This window comes from Leptinotarsa decemlineata, unplaced genomic scaffold (genome assembly GCF_025532065.1).
Source record: "Leptinotarsa decemlineata unplaced genomic scaffold, Ldec_3_MD MMD2_tig00000576_RagTag_RagTag, whole genome shotgun sequence".
NCBI classification, from domain to species: domain Eukaryota; kingdom Metazoa; phylum Arthropoda; class Insecta; order Coleoptera; family Chrysomelidae; genus Leptinotarsa; species Leptinotarsa decemlineata.
The window spans coordinates 9,877,602-9,903,000 of NW_027412551.1; the positions used below are offsets into that span (position 1 = coordinate 9,877,602).

Sequence of the window (25,399 nt, forward strand, 5' to 3'; positions counted from 1 at the left end):
GGGGGACTGTGTGGAGGCGCTTTTCTCTTCCGTGCGGAATTCTTGAGAGCGCAAATGTATCGGGGTCTTTTCCTGCCACTCCCTCTACCCCATTCACTACCCATCCCAATCCTTCCCACTGTCCCACTCCATAGGGGAAACCCTTGTGTACATTTTGTATATTTGTATATATTTTTTCTTATTGTATATATTTTATAAACACCACAAAAAAATACCTTAAAATTGTATGGAGAATAGTCAATAAAGAACATTTTGATTTGTACGTTAAGGAGGTTGCGTAAATGGCCATGTTACAAAATACAAATAAAACAAAACATAGAGTCAGATGCTATAAATCCAATACGCATATATACAGACGGCTCAAAAACCAAAGAAGCCTCAGGATGTGGAGTTTACTCCAGATCACTAAGCCTAAGGATTAAGTGGGGAATGGAAAAAATACCAGCGTGGTTCCAACAGAACTGGCTGGTATCTCAATAGCCACAAAAAAAAAATAACCAGGTAAGGAATTTCTGGAAAAAATATAACAATCTGCACTGCCAGTAGACAAGCCCTATTAGCCTTGAACAGACAACGTGTTACCTCAGGGCTAGTACTGGAGTGCCACCAAGATTTAGCCTAAGCCTTGGTAAATAATAACATTATACTGAGGTGGAATAAAGGGCACGACAGGAGTAAAGGTAATCGCATTGCCTACTCTTTAGCCAAGGAAGCGGCTGAACTGAGAATTTTAGGCCTGATGACTTCGACAATTGCGGAATTAGCCAAACATCACACCCATGCTCAATCCCTAAAGAGATGGGATGGAATGAAAGGATGCAGTCTTGTCAGGATCATCCTGGGCGACCCTGGGAAACTGGCGCCGAATAAATATCTGACGATGACCAGGAAAAACCTACGCTTAACAGTAGGATTTCTGACTGACCACTGTCAACTGAGGAAACACCTCAATATTATGGGGCTAGTTGACACACCTCTATGCAGGATGTGTGAACAGGAAGATGAAACTGTCAGGCATGTCTTATGCGAGTGTCCTGAGGTATCGTCAATAAGAGTGTGTGTGTACGGCGAGTCTTGCCCTACACCTGCTGATATAAAGGAGATGTCTCCTAATGACCTATTTATCTTCCTGGAAAGGACAGGATGGATGATGACCTAGGAGGACAACTCCTCGGGAGAATGTACAATGGGTCACATGTGGCTTAAGTGCTGTGGGCCTACACTCACCCTCCCTACTCTACAGATACAGATGATGATGACATGCCTTTGAAAATAACTGATTTCGATATCCTTAGATAAATTCATACTCACCTTCTTCTTCTTCTTAATTTCCTGAAAAATGATAACACCTTCTAATCGAAATCTTTTTCCTCAAATTCATTGAAAAATCTGAAAATTTGATCATTTTGTCATTGACTGATAATTTTACCAAAAAATTCAAACATATCAGAGAAATTTTACCAACTCATTGAATGAAATTTCTACGTTGGAAAACAAAATTCAACAGATCAGTAAATTTTCCAATCTTAACAGCACTAATTGGGTGCTATTGAATAGCAGAACACGTGTAATTGCTTTCATTCCTCATGAATATAAAGTATCTAATCTGAATCGCTAGTTATTCTGAATGCCAAATTTTTTCTTGTCTTCTTCTTCTCCAACTATGATTTTATCGTCTTCATTTTCTAGTTCGACAGTTCAATGAACGTTCCAGCAGCCTATGAGGTGAGTCTACTATTAGTGGGTGCCCAACGTGAACGATCTGGTCTGTTATTCTTTGTTTCAACACAACCGAAACGATGAGGACCGGATTGTCACGCGTTATGAAAAGTGGATCCTCTATGATAATAGAGACGTTCAGGACAGTAGTTAGACACCGATGAGACACACAGGCACTTCCCAAAGGTCGAAACCTCCAAAAAAGACCATGGTTACTGTATGGTGGTCAGTCACTGATATTATTCATTATAACAGCAGGGGAGCCCACGATTTACTCGAGCGTCATTCAGATATATTAGGTTGCAAAGCTTAGATGATAAAAAGGAAAAAATGTTATATAATATATACCTTTTCATCGGTGGGGGAAGCGGCTATAGATATTTAAATATGTACAAAAATACTGTTGCATGGACATCCTCGAGCGCGTCAGATATTGATAGCATCAATGTCCTACGTGTTTTTAATAATATTCGTATGTTAATCTGATCGTGTGCATGATATATATATATATATATATATATATATATATATATATATATATATATATATGGTTCATATTTATGTTTTAGACGTGCCGTCTCATAATTTGACGATTATCTAGAGGAATTTGGTTGATCTGACAAAAAACAATATTTAAAAAAAATGTTTTTTGATTCATTGAACTTACTTAATTGAAAAGCTCAGGAAATAGCATGCAAATAAATAAGTGTATGTTTTTTAAGTAGAATACTTGTATTTATAAGAAAATAATTGAAAAAAAAACGCTCAAAAGAATTTAATTTTTTATAATCAATCAATTAATGAAGAAAAGAGAAATGGAACTTTCTATATTTTTTACCACTTTTATTTGTAACTAACGTTACTGCAGTTTCGTCCTATAAGGACATTTTCAAACTTATACAATTTACGTAACTAACGTTACTGCAGTAACGTCAGATTATAATCGTAATCATCAGATTATATATTTTTCGTTATCCTTGAATTATTTCCTTCAGAATAAAAAAAATTATTTACGCTCGAGAATGTCGAAATGACGTTATTTTTTACAACTTTGCTGACCTCTCCTTTCTTTATGTCACTCTCAAATTGTCAGATTACTGGAATATACACTTTCAAGCAGATAATTAACTCACCCTACCTTAATCTGATGCGCTCGAGAATTTCTGATGATCAATTTTTTTTATTAATCTGATCCTTTATCCCTCACAGGTGGCCTTATATATGGGGCCCATATTTGGTGTAGGTACTTAACCGGGTACAAGGTATCCCCCTGTATATTAATCTGCCGCGCTTTAGTAAATCCCGAAATCCTCGCTTGGACTCCCCTATAATAACTTTCTGCAACCAGATTAAACCATCACAGCAGAGTCCTATTGTGAGAAAATCGACGAAATATACCGAAATTTGATTCAGCAGCAGCCGGCACTGTAGGTCCGACCCTGCTTCACGACAACGCCCGTCCGCATGTTTCACAAATCACCATACTTATCAGACCTCTCGCCAGCCAACTACCATCTTTTTGAGCATTTCGATAATTTTCTCACCGGTAGAACCTTCGCCAACCAGGACCAGGCAAAAGCGGCCTTCGTCGACTTCATCGAATCATGAGCAATCAATTTCACGGTGACGAAAATATTCGACATGTGTTATGTTAGCTAAATTACACTGACTTAAAATGCGCTCATTAAGACTGAAATGAATTAGTGTTCACGGATATATTATAGTTTTTAGTAGACTCATTAAAACGGACCAATATTTTGAAACAACCCGATATATGGATAAATTTATTGTCCCAAAGCTGAAAAAGTGAAGACGGAAAAGAAACAAAAATAGAAGTTTGCATTAAGAGAATACATTTATTTCATAACTGGTATACCCACATAAGTCGGTTTCAGTGCTTTCAAATATCAAGAAAACAAGTCAGCCGCAGCTGGTAAAATGCCTGAATCTCAACTTCAACAACATCCATAATTATTTGAATTAGATACAGTTATATAACCTTATAAGTAAAGCTTATAAATAAAAACGGTTTTTGTTATACCACCCCTTCAGTCTGGATTGATTTTGACTCCGTGAGGATGAGAAGTTGAAAATCTACTTAAATTATGTTCTGATTTCAGTTCAGGTCCATGAATTTGATGGTGAATTGGGAAATGAGCTGAAATCAATAGGGCCTAAAACATGATTCAAGTTGATAATTTTGGCCACCTCCTCCGTGATACGTCAAAAGGGTCGCTTTGATTAGACTTCATCATTCTTATGAGAATTGCGTACTTGGGATTGTGGTTCACCTAACTCTAACAGTATGGGTACCTTTTATATCATGAAGACACATTTGCACGGAAAGCAACTACTATCTAGATTTATTTGAAACACATTTGTTGTACACGGGTGAGGACTTGAGTTGATTATTATTATTCTTCGAAGGATCACCTTATTCATAGCCATAGTCGAGAGTTTTTTCTTGTGTAGTGGTTGGGACCGCCTGTCCTTTGTTTTGTTCAAGGTTTTTACATGACATTGTTTCCTTTTTTGGCTGCCACTGGAAGTTTTTCGCCAGTTAGGAATGGGTTGATCTTCTTACTCTATGAAAATGAAAAAATTCAAATTATTCAAATGCAACCTGATAAATATAGTTGAATGTTCAGTTTTATCTTTATTGTTTTGACAGCAATTGTTGACAGCGTTGCAACAATTGACAGCGTTGCAAGAATTGACAGCGATGCAAAAGTTGACAGCCTTGCCACAGTTGACAGCGTTGTTGACAGCAATTCGTTTGATGAAACTGAGTTCTATTTGAAAATTGTTTTGTGGAAGTGAAATATTCAATAGTCATAATAGTGAATGCTGCTACTTCAAGTCTGGAAAATGTATAGGGTTGTTCAACGTTCACAAACCATCTTTTGACAGTCATGAGTTCAACCAAGATTATGACGTATTACATTTGGGAGAAAAAGATTGAGAACTCAATCTTTTTGAATGAAGGTTTAGGAATTCTGGATTATTGCTCAATGATTAAATATATTTGAATTGTTCTCCTTTATTGAATTTAGTTTTTCAATGATGAAATTGGTAACATAGAAAGATATTGAAAATAGGTAAAATGAGGTCACAGGAAAAAAACTCCAGTTTAATGAGTTGTTCCTAGAAAGGTAAATATTTTATGTAATGAATTCATCAGGTAGAAATTTGTTAGGTTAGGATTGGAATTCAAATTACTATAAAAGCATGACAGTTTAGTCAGTATTGTATGTATTTCTAACTTAGAATCCATACATGCGATGAGCATCTGTCAGAGTAGTGTCAATATGTTTATTGGGATGAATAAAAAATGACAGCTCGATCAGGAATTGTATCAGGACGCTCCAGAACTTGATTTTTATAACGTACCTAGTTGTGTAATGTCAAATTAATTTTCAGCGAGTGAGACATTACATTACATTTGGATATGTTGAGAGATACCGACACCATTTAACAACACGATTTAAATTCAGAGCGGGATGTTCTCAATCATTAGAACATGTTATATTGTGATAAAGTTTCAAGTCATCTCCGTATAAAAGGGAATTAACACTAATCTCAGCTCCGATATCATTGATGAACATTTTGAACAGTAGTGGTCTTGGGTTTGACCCATGTAGTACACCATATTCAACAGATTCGATACCATCGAGCTGGTTATACTGCTTACGGTGCCTACGAATCAGAATGGTACTGGCTGGAGCCTCTGAAATCACCAAGAGTTTAGATTTCACTCTCCGCATGGTACGCAAAAAGGGGCACTTACTCCAAATGTTGCTTCCATAGCGACTGATGAACTTGACTATAAGCTTAGCTTTAATTAAACTCGAAATGCTTTTTCAATGCATATTACTTTTTCATAGACTCTGGTTTTCTGTTTGTTTTGGTACTTGGTAGTTTGTAGTACTTGGTATTTTGATCAGTATTGCTGAAATTTGAGAGACTACGAAGTAGTGGATTTCTGCGACTGAAGGATTACCTTGCTCACTAATGAATATTACTGGAGTTTTTTTCCCAATACCAAATCGTTATTTTTACACCTCGACACGTGTTTCGATCACCAAGTGATCATCTTCAAGAGGAAGATAGAACAGTTTTATCTCCCTACCCGGCAAATGGGAAATGTATATACTACCAGTGCTTTTATGTTCAAAGCGTCCCTGGTACAGTCATAAACATTTCTGGCCTGTGGCCCCTAGTCGCCCAGATAGTTAGTAAACGTGCTATCAGATGTAGTTGAAGAATAAAGGCTCGGCTAGCTGGACTGGCTGAATACTAATTATTTGTCCGTTTCAAAATATTTCTTTATCAGTGCCGTGTGTTCGTGGGGTTAGGTGAGGTAGTGAGTGGTTTTTCAAACCGATTTTTGAAAACTTCTTCTAGAGATCAATTACCCTAACACCAAACTGATATTTTTGCACTCGACGCGCGTTTCGCTAACAAGGTTAGCATCTTCAAGAGAAGCAAATTGATACTGAATCTAAAGACAAGGGTTAGCTGTTTATATACCTAAAGTTTTTTGGTCCGATGCAGAAACGTTAGTTACAAATTAAAGTGGTAAAAAACATAGAAATTTTCATTTCCCTTTTCATTCTCTTACGTTTGCCTCTATACTATTGTGTATTCAATCCAATTGAAATGGTTTGGGCCACAATGAAAGAAAGCTTGCGGAAATGTAATCAGTCACCGACTTTGAATGCTGTGGTGCTTGACAATATAAGGCGAGTGGTAATGAAGTAGGTAATAGTGATGTGTGGAAGAACTGTGTGGCCCACGTTATAAAAGAAGAGAACAAATATTATGTGCAAAGTTCCATAAATCCGATCGTTATTCAACCCGATGATGATTCCACCTCATCCGAATATAGCGAAGAAGAATTTTGATTGTTGTAGCAATTTTGTTGGCCTCTATTATTTTGTAAATATATGTTTGACGAGAATTCGGTGTGATTATTTGTGTTTTCATTGTATTTTAGAGTTTTCGACTCGGAAATCAACTACCTTGAATTTCGAAGTTTTTCATAATTATCCATGGTGGAAACATTCAGTTGAGATAACTTTTTCATGGGGTGATCAATTGCTATGATTGTAAAAATAAGTAACTGAAAAACTACCACTGAAAAATAATATGCCGACGCCTATGTCGAGGCGGGAATTCCTTCTCTGTGCTGTTCCAATTGGTATTGGAAATACTATACGATGCATATCAAATTTGTGAATTAAGGGGGCTCAAGATATAAGCCGACCTAATACTATACAGAGAATACGTCCATAAACGTGATTCTAATCGTATAATAGTGAAACCCAAAAATTAAAAAGATAAAAATGAAATATTTATTTGAATTCATTCGTTATTAGAAAATCTACATTTGAACTTATAGGCATACCTAAACTTAGCCGTGCTTTATGACGACTTACTGATTTTTGATGATGGAATATTTATTTTAGCTGTAGAGAACCTCCCATCAGGAGATGGAATGATAAAAAAATTGGTGGTTCACCAAACTAGTAATTTTTGAATATCATTGAAGTACATTGCTTGTTTGAGAGGATTTACATTTCATTCGTGTTGTTTCTAGTAATCGTAGTTTCAAAGTATCAGACAAACTGTAGGATTTTCAAAATGTTTCTCGTTCATCTTCAGAAGTACGTATGAGACTTCAAATGAATCTTTTCATTGGATCAACGATCTCATGGAATACAATTGATTTTTATCTCACCTTCATCAAAGCATTGAATCCAAAATTGTCTATCATATCCATATTATCGTCGTCATCGATATTATTAGAATTGGGACAGTCAAACATATGTTCCGTGTCGCACATACAATCTTGAGATGCTTGATATCTGCGACTGAAACTGGCGGAATTTTCGAATTCTTCTATGCATCCTTGTTCTTCTGCAAAATAAGAAAGTTTTTGAAGAATATACAACTTTTGTTACTGAGATTTTTATTGAATTGAAATTTTTCAATTTTTCCTATGAAGTTGAAACCATTATCAAAGTAAAGTAAGTTTCTGACGCTGGAATCAAACTAACAAGGTTGATTTCTGAAGTGATCCGACAGATTTTTAGTTGTTTCGAAAGTTTTTCCGTTTTTATCAGTCTACTTCAAACTGAAATATCACAGTGAACATCACAATTCAATCGGAATGAGTCCATTTGAATCATTGTACTTTTGACAACGTAACAAGTCGATTAATTTCATCAGCATAAAAGTTATGTGCTCGGGATTCGACAAAGGCCGTTTTGCCTGGTTCTGACTGGCGGAGGTTCTGTCTGTTTTTTCGTTAACCAGGTCTTACCTTTTAACGTGTGATTCATATCACGGGTTGAACGATAGCAAGTGAAAATTGCGCGTTCAGCCTGGGACTTGAACCAGCGACCAACACGGCGGTCAATTTGAGGGAGTGAACAAAGTACCCACGTCGAACCGACCGGCTACCGTCCGACTACCGGTGAGAAAGTTATCGGAGTGCTTGAAAAGATGGTGTTCGACTGGCGTGAGGTCTGGGGAGTATGGTGGGTGAAGCAGAATGTCGACGCTCAATTCGTTTGATTTTCGGACGTTGATTTGTGAAACGTGCAAACGGGTGCTGTCGTGGGCAGCATCAAATCTCTTAATGAAAATAATAATAATAGCGGAAGGAGCTGTATCAACTCGAAGTGAACACCCAAAAAATGATGCATCTCTATAGGAGTTAGCATTCCAAATCGTCCGTTCCACGGTTGTACTTCCCCCGACAACAGGAAGGCCGTGGACTTTTGAGTTTGGAGTGTCTACATGACAGAATTGTACTGGATACAGCCTGTAAAGTCGTCAGGAGTTCGGATCCGCTTCTCTGCATGGTCTGTGATCATGAGAGAGCAGGAATTGGAGTATTTCTCTTTAGGGCAGCTGCCCGAGCAGCTGATGAACTCGGTATTGTTTTCGACTCTGAACGAGGTGACCACAACTCTGTCACCGAGTTGGAACCCGTTCAGCAAAAAGCTCAGATAAAAACCGCAGAGATCACCTTACTTCTGCAGAGACACAAGGATAAGCCACTGCATGGGGTCTTCTTCAATAACATTGGAGACCTTGGCTTATCAAAGCGCCTGACGTTTGCTTTTCTCAGATCGAGAGGGCTGAAATCGGAAACTGAGGGGTTCATCATGGCTTGCCAGGATGGTGTCTTCAACACCTTAGTCTACCGCAGACGCGTGATGGGTATAGAGGTTCCTGACACAGGGCCTGCCGCGAGGCGCCCGAGACCCTAATGCACCAGACCCAGCATATGCGGTCTCGGCCTATATCCATCGACATAACGCGGCCTTAAGAGTGCTATATCACCATATACGGCACTCTTACGGTATTGACGAGACACCGGTGTTGCCCTATGCTTCGGGGGATATTGAATCCGTTGTGGGGAACGAGAAGTGCCCTCAGGCTCATACAAGCTAATGAGCTTGATGTAGTCCTTCTCGATCACCAGAGAAAAACGATATTTGTCGTGGAGTTTTCAGCTCCTGGCGAGACGAATATCGTCAGAAAAGAGGAGGATAAACGGATAACATATCGAGATTTTCTCTTCGAACACCGCAGACTCTATCCAGATCACTCTGTCAAGATGGTTGTTCTGATTATTGGAGTCCTTGGTGGAATGATGTCCTCTCTACTCTCGAATCTTAAGATCATACCGGCTTGCCGCACTAAGGCAGAAATCTTAGCCGCACAGATGCAGAAGGCTGTCATTCTTGGCTCGCTGCGTTTGCTCAGGGCACATGATTCTCGTACCCAATGATCACTTACCCCACGGTGTGGGGAGTGGTCATTGGTTGATAATGCTGGCGCGCCCTCCCGAATGTATCGGAGCTTCGGGGAATAGGGCCTGACCAGCGCACACTACGGTGAAAAAAAAATAATAATAATACTAATATAATTTATTGTCATTAAGAATAAATCTTGTGGACAATACTTGTGAAAAGTACATACAAATGTAAGTATAGAAATATAAAATGTGAATATAAAAACACCTATAAAAAAGTAAAGTTAGAACATACACTATAGTTCAATATCGAAATTTTTTTCTCAACATGGTTGTGTACAGACTTGTTTAAAAATATTATCAACACTTCATATATAAATACTTATATATAATATAACATAAATAAACACACCCATTGAACCAGACAAACAAACATTTATATCAAAACAAAAATATAAACAAAAATCTTATATAACCTGAATTCAAATATGCACATTTTGTCACGTAAATTTATCATTATAGAACTCTTGCAAATTATAATAGGGTCTATCAGCCAGAAATGTTTTTACTTTCATTCTAAACATTTTGTTGGTCAAATTTGCTTGTCTTATATCTGAGGGCAAGTGAGAGCATCTTGACCCCATTGTAATAAATAGAATTCCTGACCAAATTTGTTAAAGGAATTGGCAATTTCAATACGGTAGAACGGGTGCTATAAAAATGACATGAAGCCTCAAATAGAGACATATTTTTGTAAATGAGGCAAACCGTTTCCAAACCATCTTTTGTTCAGCGAATTTGTGTCTGCATGAATCACGAGGTTCAATTTTACACATATACCTGATAGCCTGTTTCTCCAGTACTAATACAGACAGAAGATTTGATGAATTGCATACTCCCCAAAACGGTATTCCATAACGTAGGTGGGATTCAACGAGGGCGTAATACATCGTTCTGGCAGTTTTGATTCCCAAATTTATTGAAGTTACTCTCACTGCATAACATCCAGAACAAATTTTAATTTTAAGTCGTTTAATATATACTCAATGAATTTGAGCTTGTTGTCAATGTGAATACCTATAAATTTAGATTCCTGATCACTAAGTTATCACCGAATGACAGGTCATCAAGATCACATCTAAATGATAAAATGTTTGTTTTAGTGATATTGAAGGATAGCAAATTAGCATCACACCACTCATTGATTGTTTTCATATCAGTAGATATTGCATTGTATAAATCATTTGAGTTTTTGTTGTTCCACAATATCGTCGTGTCATCAGCGAAAAGAGTTAAATTTCCAGAAATGCTCAAATTTCCAATGTCATTGACATATAATGAGAATAAGATGAGTCCTAAAACTGATCCTTGTGGAACACCACAGGAAATTTCCTTTTTTTTTCTGAAAGTCCTGTTGTTCTTACCATTTGATTCTTTCCTGAAAGGTAAGATTCAAACCATTTTCTTAGCAAGATCTTATGATTAATGCAATCAAACGTCATAGAAAGATCACAAAAGGCCGCAGCTGTTACACTACCAGAATTAAACTTGGTGTAAATATCATAAAGAAACGAAAAGATGGCATCGTGCGTGTTTTTATTGATTTGAAAACCAAACTAGCTTTCACTTAAAATATTTTGGTGTTGTAGGAAAATTGTCAGACGTATTTTCACAAGTTTTCCGATAATTTTGGCTATAGTTGGAATGAGAGAGATCGGGCGAAGATTCGCGGGATCATTTGAATCTCCACCTTTATATAATCGAAGGACAATGGATATTTTCAGAAAATCAGGAAAAATTCCATTGTGGAAAGAGGTGTTGATTAGAGATACCAATGTTTGCAGTGCCTCAGTTGGAAGATTTTGAATAATTTTTATGGAGATTCCATCATAGCCAGTTGCATTTTTATTTTTTATATTCCTCAAAATTTCTAGTAATTCACTAATACTTGTATCGTACAATGTTAGGTTATCCTCAATTCTGACATCTTCAAGAATTTTTAAGGGATCGTAAAGTACCACTATATTCTCACCAAGATTTTTTGCGATCAAACAAGAATAATCATTGATTTTATCAGGACTAAGTGATATTCCCACATGTTTTTTTTGGTTTTCCGTTAATATCACGTCTGCTGAGGAGTGTCGGATACTGCTGACGCAGCAGCCAGGTTGCAGAAAGTTATAATGAATCACACCACCCTCTCACCACATACAGTAACTATGGTCTTTTTTGGAGGGTTTTCGTTTTTGGAAAGTACGTGGTTGGCTCACCGGTATCCAACCACTGTCTTTAACGTCTCCTATTGTCGCAGAAGATCCATTTTTCATCACAGATGACGATTCGATACAGAAAAGGGTCGTTTTGGTTGAGCAAAAACCTCAAACGTGACAATAGCTGTCTATCGCTCAAATTGTGGGGCAACTATTTTGTGAGTTTTTGACATTTCCTATACGTTTTAAACCACCTAAAACCGCTGACGCCTAGTTCTTCCGCCATCCCACGTACCATTTGTGATGGGTCAGTCTCCACCAGGGTCTTCAAAACCTCGTCCTGGATTACTGTAGGTCGAACACTTCGTGGCTAATATTCGAGGCTTCTTCGAGGCAAAAAAATATACGAACAATGGAAAAAAACAATGAAAAGGGCTAATGAATATCTTGTTGTTCAAAAATCTCTATTTTTTCGTAATGATGATGGTATTTATCATGTACTGGACTCGTCTGTTTGTTAATTGAAGATTTATTAACAAATCCGTATGGAAAAGGCTCCAAAATGCAAACATTTCCCACGACAATTATTTGAAATTTCATATAGCCATTTATAAGAACAGGAACAAAATAGTTAATAATTGTATAAACATTCTTCTTCAACGAGACTCTCTGAAGTCTTCAAATAACATATGATTTATTCAAATTTTCACATTTATATTGAATACTATGAACAATAATTCCATTTATAATGTCTTCTGCGACAACATATCCATGACGTAATGGCCTCGTTGAGCTCTTCTTTCGTCGTTTGATTAAAATTATGGAAATAGAATTCCAGAAGTCGGGACTTCTTTATTGAATTATTCCCTCTTTCAGAATCTTTCATTTCTGAGTTATTAACGAGAAACTGAATGTCTTCTTTTTTATTTTATTTTGTTAATAAAACTTTCAATTTTTTGGGTGTTGTGAATTCATCAAAACCCACTTTTTTATATAATTCCGAATCCAATCTAATGAATACGAATTTCGACTTCTGAAGTAGAGTTTATAATACAATAAGTAAAAAAAATATGTTGAACGGTTTTATTGATAAAAAAGATAATGTTGATGTGAATGATGTACTAATCGTTATAAAAAAATCGAAAGGTCCTTGGTAGCAGTCATCACACCATTCTCCTCAGCAATCTACGCTATTGATAAGATGAAAAAATCATAAAATCGTTGGGAGTAGTATTTAAATATTTACTAAAGTTACGCTACGCATAAAAATTTCATTATTTTTCATCTGATCGCTACTGTGGATTGCTGAGGAGAGTGGTGTGATGACTGCTACCTAGGATCTTCCGAATTATTATTTAGCTTTTAGTACTTTATTAACATCATTATTAATTTTTTTTCATTAAAACCGTTTATTATAAATTTTTTTGACCTATCTCATTTTCAAGTTTTCAGTTTTTAATTTTTATCCACCTTAATGCCTCATGGTTCTCGGCACCTTTCAACCTACAACCGCTTTTTGATGATGGAAAACCACGTTTATTAATATCATTTGTTTTTGTTGAATGAACATTACAATTTTATTAGAATTTTTGCTATTGAGAACGACCCGAAACGCACTTTCTGTTCAATGAAAAATGTTTTTTTGATAACTTCTCCTCGAAATCCTCAATAATCACATTTTCAAAGACTAACCCGCAACATTTTTCCCCCAAAAAACACAATCTTTTTTTCTTAAATTTCTCGTCGTCGAACTTAACTCAATAAGTCAACCCAACCTTCAAGTCCATCTATTCCAAATGAGCTAACCCAAAACTCCTTTCTGATGATGTAAAACGACGTTTTTTGTTGTCATTTGCTTTTGTTAAATAAAAATTACAATTTTTTTAACATATTTGCTTTCGGTAAACAAACCAAAACCCACAATTTCTCTTATTGAATATTGAAAAATGCTTTTTAATTTATTCATCTTCGAAATCCTAAATAATTGTATTTTTAAAGACTAATCCACATATTTTTTCCAATGAAAACGACATTTTTTTCCTTAAATTTCCTGACGTCGAACCTAACCCAACAAGTCACCAACCCAAAGTCCAAGTCCATCCTACAAACTGTCTAACTCAACTCATCCCACCCCAAAAGAGCTAACCCAATAAGTCAAACCAACCTACAAGTCTAGCCCAAATGGCCTAACCCAACCTCTAAGTTCTTCCACCCAAAATGAGTTAACCCAGCAAATCAACCCAACTTCCGAATCCACCCCAAATTTGCCAACCCAAGTCACCACCACCACTTGGGTGGTGTATGGTTAACGATGTATCATTTTTAGCCATCCTAACGTATTTGTATCACGTCGAGGACCACAGTCCTCGACGTGATACAAAATCTTGACTTGGGTGGGAGGTCCATGTTCGTATCCCGATGCTGAGTTGAAAAATTTCTTTGTATAGATTATATTGGATTTGCATCTCTTCCATAATATACTATTCTATAATACATAGTAAGTACTAGTCAAGTCCTGTCATTTGATACCCATATTGAGGAGTTATGAAATCATTTGTGATCCGCCATTTTGTAGTTGTGGGCATCTTGGATTTAGAATGGAACAGAATTTATTAAATTGTATTGTCATCAAAACTGAATATGTGTACCAAGTATCAGATCAATCTGTCAACAGGAAGAGGGGCAAACTTAAATTACTAAATTTAACCTAAACAAACAGGGCGGGTTAGATTAAACCGTTTAATAATTCTGAAGTATAGATAACTCACCTGTGTATCCTACAGGGCAGGGATTGGGAGGGTTACAATAAGCCGGCAGAGTGGAATCTGTTTTGACTTCCTGTTTATTTTGCATTCCTTCCGGTCGGAGTAATTGATTTCCCTCTCCAGCCCCGCCAGAGATAAACTGAAAGAAGAGTAAGAAATATATTCCAATTCACATCTTTTCCGGAAAGCGACAAAATTGACCAGTTATCAGAACTGGAAATTAAAAAAAAAGCAGCAAATATAAAACTATCACCTGTTTTCCCCAAATACTGCTGTGCTGCAGATATTCTTGATCTCTTATACTGGGGTGTATGTTGAAACTCCCCACAGCATCATAGTCTAAAGGAAACATAGGCTCTTCCTCCAGACCGCCATTCACTGATCTCGATTCCATAGACAATCCATCAGTGAAATCAAGGTATGACACTCCATCACCTTCAGAAATTCCTTTGCCATTTATGCGATTCACGAGATCGCGTAGAAAATATCCAGAGAGAAAATTGTTCTGCAAAACAAGTTACAAGTATTCAAAAGCAGCAACTTAACGAAAATGTTTGGAATTTGATTACATACAAATCCTGGATAAAAACAAGCACTAAGATGGATGATAAAAAATCTTCATCTACAAACTTCGGGTCAACCAAATTTCATTTGACAGGTGAAAAACCAAATCCTTGAAGGAGCAAAAATAACTACCTGACATGATTTTGCAAAATTAAAATACATCAAGATACTTGATGTGAAAACAATTTGTGAACACTGGTTTCTATATGTATTCACATCTTAAAAAATTTCAGGCAGCTCACAAGGAAATAAAACATGAATCAAAGTGTCACCTGAAGAACAGAAGGGTATATCCATAAATACTTCTTTTGTACCATAGAAGACTTACTGAGTTCAATGCCCTCTACTGAAAAAATGTCTCGAATTGATAGAGAAACTGAAAAGGAAAGAGCCAAGAAAATGCAGGATGAGCTTACTTAAGCTTTCAAAAACATTTTCCTGGACCAAGATGGGTTTGTAAGAAGTACCTCAAAGTATCCAATTCTAAGGAGCTACAAGAAGCTTGAATATATTCGGCACGAGCTTGTGTAACAAAATTTTTACAACCTAAAAAATTAAATTGACTATTGAAAGCTTTGGCGTTAGGAAACGATATCATTTTCTTGCGTTATTATGATGAGTTTTCAAATAACTCTCCATTGAGAGTTGAGTGGTAGACTAGCGTAAGCTAAACTCTGCCAAGATAAGAATAAATACCATTTCTTATTAATATCATTATTATAATATGAAGAGAATATTTATGGCGTTCATACCCAAAACGAACAGTCGTTCAATTGTAATTTTCAATTCCTAGCACCCCATCAGCATCACTTCAGAGAATACACGACTATAGTAGATGAACCACTATTGCTACACACTAAGTTACACAAATCCATGGTTGAATCACCAAAGGAACGAAATACACACTTCTCATTTATCAGACGGATGGTATCAGAACGTATCAGGCAGATGGTATCCGAAAGTATCAGACGTGGTATTAGAATGTATCAGGTTAATGTTGAGAAACATATATTATACAGGAGGATACAATTGAAGTAACTATGAGAAATATTCTTGAGGCAGTTGGTATCTTCTTCGATGAGGTCCTGATTCCTATAAACCTGGAAATAAATCTGAACAAGTTCGATTAGGATGTGGAGTTCACTCCAGATCACTGAGCCTAAGGATTAAGCGGGGAATGGGAAAAAATACCAGCGTGGTCCAAACAGCACTGGCTGGTATCTCAATCGCCACAAAAGAAATAACCAGGAAAGAAATTTCTCACAAAAACATAACAATTTTCATTGACAACGTGTTACCTCAGGGCTAGTACTAGAGTGCCACCAAGATTTAGCATAAGCCTTGGTAGATAAAAACATTATCCTGAGGTGGGTTGAAGGGCCCGACAGGAGTAAAGGCAGTCTCATTGCCGACTCTTTAGCCAAGGAAGTGGCTGGACTAAAAATTTTAGGACCCAGTGATACCTACGGCCTGATGAGGAAGATGAGACTGTCAGACATGACCTATGCGAGTGTCCGGAGTTATTGTCAATAAGAGAGTGTGTGTTCGGCGAGTCTTGGCCTACACCGGCCGATTTAAAAGAGATGTCTTCCAGTGACCTGTCCACCTTCCTGGAAAGGACAGGATGGACGATGACCTAGGAATACAACTCCTCGGGAGGATGTACAATGGGTCACATGTGGCCTAAGTGCTGTGGGCTTACACTCACCCTCCCTACTCTACAGATACAGAAATCTGAAGAAGTAGGCTTCACGTTATGGCGATGATCCGGTTTTTACCATTAAGGGCTGGCGCCATGCAATAAATTTAATCTAAAACTGAAGTAGAAATGAAGGACTCACTATTAATAGCAGAACAGTCTTTGTTCTACTTAGGAAGAAGCGAAAAAAATACCTCAAAATTAAAGTCAGCTCATTTATTTCAAGGCAGTTGGTGTTTACAATTGACTTACAACACTTCAGTTGAAGTTCTTGTCAGAACCTAGATAGATAGGTATTTTAGGATTGTGGCATTTGAATCTAACAATGATATGTTGCTATTGTCACACAGGTGACCAAACGAAGTGTACAACCAAAATAAATTTGTTACGTCACAAGAGAATCAAATTTGGTGATATATTTTTTTAAATAAGGAAACCATCCTTTCTGCGAACTCTACAAAAATGATGAAAAATTTCGATAATGGAAACCTAACGAATATGAAATCAACTAGTAGGAAATGGGTAAATTATTAACTACTTTCCTGCCTCAGAAAACATATTCTAGGATTGGAATAGATAGACAAAACTTGGGATGATCGAATAGAGAGTATGGTCGATATCATATATGTGCCTAGAACTTGCTTTGAAATGTTAAGCTATGATCTTGAGAAGTTTGATTTCTTTGAGTTTCTCTTATCCAAAAGTCTTTATAGAGACTCATTAGAAAAATTGATTCCATGCCAATGTTCAATTTATGCTACGAGCTCGTGAATCTTCTTTCAAATCTCGAACCCATTTATAAGTAGTAGTGAAATATTAGCGTAGAATTGATTTGATCTGCAGAAAACAATTTTTGCCAAATAAAATGAATGAGTTCTGTACACATTATTGCTTGGTTTGATTCAATATCCAAATGTACTCACCTTTACTGCTGGTAAATAACCGAATGCTCCAGTAACAGACAGAACCAAAAGTAGTATCTCCATGACTTTTGGAATATTTCGACCTGGATAATAAATTCATATGATACTTTCTCATAAAAAAAAAATGTTTCATATATTAGTCATTATTGAAAAAAAAATTCTTTTGAGATATAATCTGCGAGAGCCAACCATACTGTTGATATATTAAAGCGAGTTTTGACCTATACTCATAACAACCGATTTTTCTAATTCTTACTGAGAAGTCACGATAAGATAAGGTAGATTGAAAATTGGAACAAAAAATTGTACAATTAAATTAAACATTTTATTTGCGGATTAAAAAAAAACATATCTGATACAAAAACTTACATCTATTTGATCATTTTCAATGATTTGAATGTAATTTAATCAACCTGGGAGTTTGAAATGACTTACCAACAAATATAAAAATCAACAGCCAATTTTATGGTTCTCATTAGGAGTTGTAAAAACCAAAACAAAAAATCTATCCATTATATTGGTTCTTTCAAAAGTTTTGTTCGTTTTAATGTCATGTACTTTTGTAGCTTCATCTCAATGAATATTTATTCCACTGATCCATAGAGAATTGTGTACTCCATACATTGATGATTTTCATTTTTCTCCAAATCTCAATTTTTTGCTTCCTTTCAGCTTATTTTCAGTCATTTTCGACCAACTTTTCTCTACGAATTCAAATTGAACCAAAGAGCTGTCAACACAGCCCGAAAAGGTAACCAGGCATTGGGCAATGATAGTGTTAATGAACGCACTGTTTAACGTTGGGTTGTGAAATTTCGTTCGGGGGATTTCATCCTTGAAGATGAGCCCCAAAGTGCTCGATCTACAGTAATTCGGGACGAGAATTTGAGGACCCTGCGTGAAGTGACGGAAGACCTGAGCATTAGCTCCCATGCGATTTATTATAGTTCAAATTACATTGGGAAGGTCATACAGCTGAAAAGATGGGTGCTCCACGATTGGAACAATCTACAGAAATTGTCACGTTTCGAAGTCAGTTCTTCTTTCCCTTTGCGCAACCAAAATGACCCTTCTCCGTATCTGATCGTCACGTGTGATGAAAGGTGGATCCTCTACGAAAACAGGAGACGTTCAGAACAGTGGTTGGATACCCACGAGCCTTCCAGGCACTTTCCAAAGGCGAAAACCCACCAAAAAGGACTATGGTTACTGTATGGTGGTCAGCAGCTGGTGTAATTCACTAAAATTTGGCAACCGGACCAAACCATCACAACAGAGTCATATTGTAGGGAAAATGGTTGTAATATATTGGAAATTGCGTCAGCAGCAGCCATCACGGGTCAACATAAGAGGTCTGAAGCTGCTCCACGAAAACGCTCGTCCCCACGTTTAACAAATTTCCGCCCGAAACTATAGTATAACAATTTTCAATTGAAGGTAACTCATATACAAATTGAAATGAGAGCTAACGGCAACAATGTTAAATGTTAGAACTAAATTCTTACCGGGGTCATTTTTATTGTCTATGCATCGCCATTGTGAATAATTGAAAAGTAAGATGATTCCATAAAATTGGCCCCCGTAACAAGATAGCTTCTGCATATCGATAGGATGTACGAGCGAATAGGTGAACCATTTCGTTAAATACTTTGAAACATCGGTAAACTGATCAACACTTCGCAGGTCTATTATATTTGCGTCTTTAAAATGCCATAAATAGTCATTCGGTTTCTTCATTATCAAGCGTCCTTATCTGCATAGGTGTAGTGTGTTCTGTTTCTTGTGAAGGTAACTTTTTTTTGTATTCATTAAATATATTTTATCATATTTATTAAATAGACTTTTATATTTATCAACTTCAAAATATAAGATAGAGTTGGCCGATATTTGTTTTTCAAAATATATTATCATAGATTCTCATCACATTCACACTTTATTGTGAGATAATTAGTAAACTTAGTCATTAAACTCACATATGAATATTCCTTAAACTGAGGTATAACTGTCATTAATTAGTTCCTAGAATATTATTAGTTTCTAGGTAGATAGTAATATTTCAAAAAGTATATATAAATCACAATGTATGTAGAATTCAGTTTGTTAGTGAACACGCTTGAAAAAGCTACTGTGCAGCGAAACACGTATTGCGGATTTGTTATTCTATTCTAGTGAAAATCTCAAAACAAAGTGTTTTTCAAAATACATCAACTTTAAAATAGTTTTTGAGGTAAGTTGAAAGGGGTTGCTGCTGATCCAATGAGACACAGGATAGGGTGCGAAACAGTCTATTTTCAGTTCGAGGGTGAGACAGAGTACTTATTTGGTTGTTGACTTGGTTCTGAAATAATTACAAATGTTTCAATGAAATTGTTAAAAGTTGTTAATAAAAACTTCACTCACGTGTTACATCATTTTTAGTTATATAAATCATTACCCACCTAAAATAATTACAGGCACGAACAATCCAGCAAATACGGCGCATCAAAAACGTTTTCACTCAGGTCTCTAGAGACGAAAAAGAATCTCGACAGTCGTTCATAAAAAACCCGACACTGGAAATACTTTGCAAATGCAAAAAACCCTCAAAGTGAAATATTGGTTGCCTATCCCGGAGGGCATGAGAGCCGTTGCTACTTATGATTAAGGGCGGTAAAAAACTGTTAACAACAGGAATCGGTGTCCATTGCGGCGGATAAGTTACCGAAAAAAATCATCAGATGGCGAAACGATACAAGTTGAAATAGAAATAAATCAAATATATGTGGTTTTTTTACAATAAAGATGCCGTAGCAGGTCCAAATAATGTACAAATAAAGTGGAAGTTTTTGTCGTTAGAAGAAAAACAGATTGTCTGTAGAGTGTACGAAAATTTAAAAAATACACTCCGTACAGTGGAAGCTGTAGCCCAGTGTTCATTTTTAACGGGAATATCCGTGTCGACAATTGATAGCATTGTACGTGAAAAAAAGGTGACTGGGATTGTGCAAGCTCCAACAGTACATTGTCGTGGTAAAAAGAAATTGAATTGGACGAGTACCATTCATTCTTTCTTTTTTGAGAATTAAGCGCCAACCCTCGAATCCATTAGGACAAAGGTAATGGACAATAATCTCATTCCAAAAATGAACAAAGAGAAGTTAAGAAAAATAATAAAAGAAGATTTGAAATTTATATATGCCAAACGATTCCGTAAATCTGGCAAGATACTACGTAACTAGTTATCGTCAAGCATTTGGGTACGGTTTATCAACATGGTTACGCGGACCAACGGGTGAAGGGCAACGACTAATTGACGCCCATATAGGTAGCGAGAGTGGCATTTTAGACGATAGTGCACACATTTTTTTAACAAAAAAAACGGGGGATTATCACGAAGACATGGACGCCCAACGCTTTGAAGGATGGTTTGAATCCCTTCTTCACGAGTCGAACCAAATTCGGTAATAGAAATGGATAACGCTTCTTATCACAGCCGATAAGTAGAACAGCTGCCAACTATTACCACCAGACAAGCAGACATGCAGAGTTGGTTAGGACAAAAAGGAATTCTATTTTCCGAAAACATGGTTAAGGCCGAGCTCATGAGTGTCATTAAACAGCATCGTGACAGATATTGCCAGCATGTGGTGGATACAATAGCTCGTGCTGACGGCATTACCATTTTGAGACTTCCGCCTTACCATTGCGAGTTAAACCCGATAGAATTAATACGGGCTTAAATTAAGGGTTTCATACGTCGTAAAAACGTGACATATAAAATTTTTGATGTCCAACGTTTATTAGAACTCGCAATGGATCGGATACGGAAAGAAGATTGGGCTAATGCTGTAGCCCATGTGATCAAGGGAGAAAAGAAAATGTGGAGATTCGCCGGGATGTTAGACACTGTTTTCGACCAAATAATAACAGATTTAAGTGTGACTGGGGATTCCTCTTCGGACGAGTCAATGGATTCTGAAACTTCATAAGCATAACATAGGTAATTATTTCTTTGCTTTGTAGTTCTCTTTCTATATAAAAGGAACATAATAATTATTTTGTAAATTTTTCTGTTTTTTTTTTGAAGTACTGTATTAGGCATAATAAGAAAATGTAATCAGTTTTACCATTGACACCAGGTAGCGCCACCTACTATAACAATTTCAACGTAATTACCTATGTGTTTGAATAAATAAAAATATTATTTTGGTACGCCTCTTCAGAGTTGGTAAGAGGGTTATCCGTTAGTCACTTCAAGTGCGACGTTGCTAATGAATCACCTTCAATGGAAAATTGTTATAGTATAATTGGGATTGCCTCACACACCATACTCCCCAGACCTCTCGCCAGCCGACTACCGTGTTTCTAAGCACTTCGATAACTTTCGACGGTAAAACCTTCGCCAATCAGGACCAGGCAGAAATTGCCGTAGTCGGTGTCATCGAATCTCTAGCACACACGTTGGCAGAAGTGAATTAAATTGAATGAGTATCTACTGAGATGTTACAGTTTCAAGTAGACTCATAAAAACGGACAAAACTTTCAAAACAACCTTAATATATATGAAAAAAGTTTGTTCATACTCTAGTACAGGAATCGGCAAGTATTTTTGGGTGGGGGCCGAATACTGTGGGAAAATTTTAACGAGGTCCAGAAAAAACAGCGGATAATAATTAGGTGCTACCTATGCAATACTTTGGTTTCAAATCAAATTCTGAATTATAAAACACAAGACTTAAAATTATGTGAAAACTATACTGCTGGTCTTGAGCCATTTTTTTATAGTTTGGTTCCCGATAGGAACAGCAAATTCAAGAGTGTCTTCTCGGTGGGCGTCTGTTAATCCCGAACGATATATGTTTTTCAAAAAAAAAAAAAAACAATTTCGAGAAAGATGTTTCACATACGTAAGTTGATCCAAACATAATGGCCAGATTTATAGCTAGTTTCTTGCAATTTTCATGTTTGGTCCAAAATTTTTCACTGGATACCGTTTAATACATTTGCAAAGAAACATCTTGCAAATCAATTATCTCTATTTGAAGTGATGGCTATGACATATTTAACAACTTGGCCACATCTGTCAATTCTGCCGCAACATTAACTAATTCGCACAAACACACACACTCACACAGGCTAGATAGGAATCTAATCAAACCATATTAGTTGTAGGTACTTGTAAATCAGGTTGACCAGGCAACTTATTGAATAAAAAAAGAATCAAGTTGAATTATATGTGACTCAAAAATATTTTAATTAATGACGGTATAGTATACCTTATCTACGTATTAATTTACACTTGCTATACAACATATTACAATATTTTGCGGTCCGAGGTTCGACCTTTTGCGGTCCGCCTGTTGCTGACCGTTGTTCTAGTAGAAAGAATAGGCGGGTTTTATGAGTTAATGTATTATTATCTGAGACAAGTCTTTATCGAAAGTCAGCTAATGTTTCCTTATCTTACAATATTTGAAGTGAAATTGATTTCAACAGGTTATGTTTTTGAACATATATTTCTGAGGAGAGATCAGTTTTTGGAAAAAAAGCTTTTTGACTCGCGAGAATAGCCAATTTTAACTTTAATAATAAAAACAAAATTCATTTCTAGTTCGTTGAATAATATACCTACTATTTTGTTTACACAAAAAGTTCTTCAGAACATTTGAAACACTGACTGGTGATTGGGGTATTATCTTTGGAAAAATAGAGCATTTAAACCAATGGCGGATTCACAAATTCTTAAGTTATAGGCTGTACAGTTTTTGCCGCCCTTGCCTCTACAATTGTCACGTCCTACATTATTTTTCAATTGAGAAATTTCGTTGAAATTGCACGTAAATTAAATTTAGGATTTATTACAATATTACAATAATGTAAATTTGGTGAACGTGAATGAATAACCTTCATTGCACTGAAAGAGAGTAAAAAAAGAAAGTAAAAAATAAGCAACTCAGGCATGTTATTAAAGTTCGATACAAGCTTTTTTGCGCGATTTTTTGTTGGCAAAATCATCGAAGATATCGTCGTAAATAACCTTGTTCATTAATTCTGACTCTATGCATAAAAGAGTTAGAGCGTTCAATTTTTTTTTGGCTCAAGGTCGATCTCAGATAATGTTTTACCCTTTTGGAATGTGTAATGACAAGTGAGAGAGAAAAGTCATTGCAAAATCTTCACGATGATTTTCATGATGTAACAAAAAAATCAGTCCCGAAATTTGCCGCCCCAAAAATCTGCCTTCCTAGGCTCAAGCCTGCTGGTAAATTCGCCACTAATTCAAACTAAGTTTGTGGAAAGTAATTAAGAAATATTAAGTAAAGGTTTTACCGAATTTCTCTTTTTGGTAGAAAGTAGGATATCAACTGTACCAATTTCTCTGGCATATACGCTTTTATGTAAAATGAATGCCGGAAACGTCAAAAACCTTATACAAGAATGAAAAAAATCATAATTTCATGAAACTTTTCCTCTTTCTCCACTGAAGATCTGCATCGTTAATTTGTATAACTTGTAGAAACCCAGACTAGCCCAATAAACCACCTGTTATATACGAAATAAGGTCATCTTCTTCAAAACATTTAGAACTCAAAACTCTCAGCCCAAATTACGAATTATTCTAATAACATCTTGATTTCTATAGAAATCCTAATATATAAGAAGTGATTTCAACATAATTTATCTGACACGTCATTAGAATTCAATACAGGTACTCCATATGCTATTTTCAACCTTTGCCATACCAACACTAGCCATCAAGTTTTCCAAAGAGAACACTTCTGAATATATGACAGATTTTCTAGCTACATTCACTTCATAACAACATTACTTCAGTTACACAATAAGTCCATGCTAAATTAGTTAAATAGGACAGTTACTTACCCCAAGGGTCGAACAGTAAATGCGAAGGACAACAAGGATTCCTCTGGATGAAATCAATGGAGGCGAGTGCGCAATATAATGTCGAGCAAAGTTCGTGTACTTTCGGAAAAATCGATTATGCATTGTTATCCAGTTCAAAAACGATTTCCCGGTTCACCTGTATTGCATGATCGAATGGTATCGCGTATCTTGATGAAAATGATTAGCACGTCATCATACATGGCTATTCGTTCTTAAAGAAATGTGTGAGTTGCTTTTTCAAGATTAACTATCAATGCTTCTGATAATATTTATAATAATAATAATAATTATTATTTGTCGGTACCCGACAAAATAGTGAGATGCATTGAATAACTAATACCAATTTGGCGAACTCGCTTCACCATAACATCTGGTCAAGCAAGAGTTCAAACAGGGTGGGTCACTTTCAGCAGGGGTGTATTTCAGGGTGATTCCCCTTCTTTTCTGCATCTCACAATTGCCATTATCCGTTGCGCTCAGAAATACTCGAGGGTATAACTGTGGCACCCCCGGAAACCGGAGGCACAAGGTCACCCATTTGTTTTATATGGATGATCTTAAACTTTATGCCTTTGGAGAGAAGGATCTCCATCAGTCCTTGAGGGTGGTGGAAGAGTACACGCATGCTATCGGTATGAAATTCGGGATAGACAAATGTGCAATGGTCCATCTCAAAAGAGGACGATGCGGGGACTACGGAGAGGATGTGCAGCTCGTAGATGAAAGCATCTTACACCATTTGGATGCCGGAGAGACGTATACTCACCTCGGGTGAAACAACGCCACTCACAAGAGGTAACAGCAGTGAAGAACTCTCTCCACGGCAAGTATCAGCACAAACTTCGACATATCTGGTCATCGGAACTGTC

At 36.5% G+C, this 25,399-nt stretch overlaps 1 protein-coding gene across 1 annotated transcript; it reads right to left on the reverse strand.

The window, feature by feature from the left end:
• Positions 1-3,551: 3,551 nt before the first annotated feature.
• On the reverse strand, positions 3,552-24,635 carry 7B2 (Secretogranin_V domain-containing protein 7B2). The gene is made up of 6 exons (XM_023169061.2): positions 24,510-24,635; positions 17,649-17,731; positions 14,716-14,967; positions 14,466-14,601; positions 7,460-7,638; positions 3,552-4,304 (listed from the first exon to the last, which is right to left on the reverse strand). The coding sequence occupies exons 2-6, from the start codon at positions 17,709-17,711 to the stop codon at positions 4,230-4,232; spliced, it is 705 nt and encodes a 234-aa protein (XP_023024829.1). The 5' UTR covers positions 17,712-17,731; positions 24,510-24,635; the 3' UTR covers positions 3,552-4,229.
• Positions 24,636-25,399: the final 764 nt, after the last annotated feature.

Excerpts from the sequence above, each read along its gene's own strand:
- 7B2 (XM_023169061.2), bottom strand. The coding sequence starts at position 17,711 with ATGGAGATACTACTTTTGGTTCTGTCTGTTACTGGAGCATTCGGTTAT. Across the intron at positions 14,968-17,648 it reads GTTATTTACCAGCAGTAAAG|AACAATTTTCTCTCTGGATA; the intron begins GTGAGTACATTT and ends CTTGTTTTGCAG. Across the intron at positions 4,305-7,459 it reads GATTCAATGCTTTGATGAAG|AGTAAGAAGATCAACCCATT; the intron begins GTGAGATAAAAA and ends TCATTTTCATAG.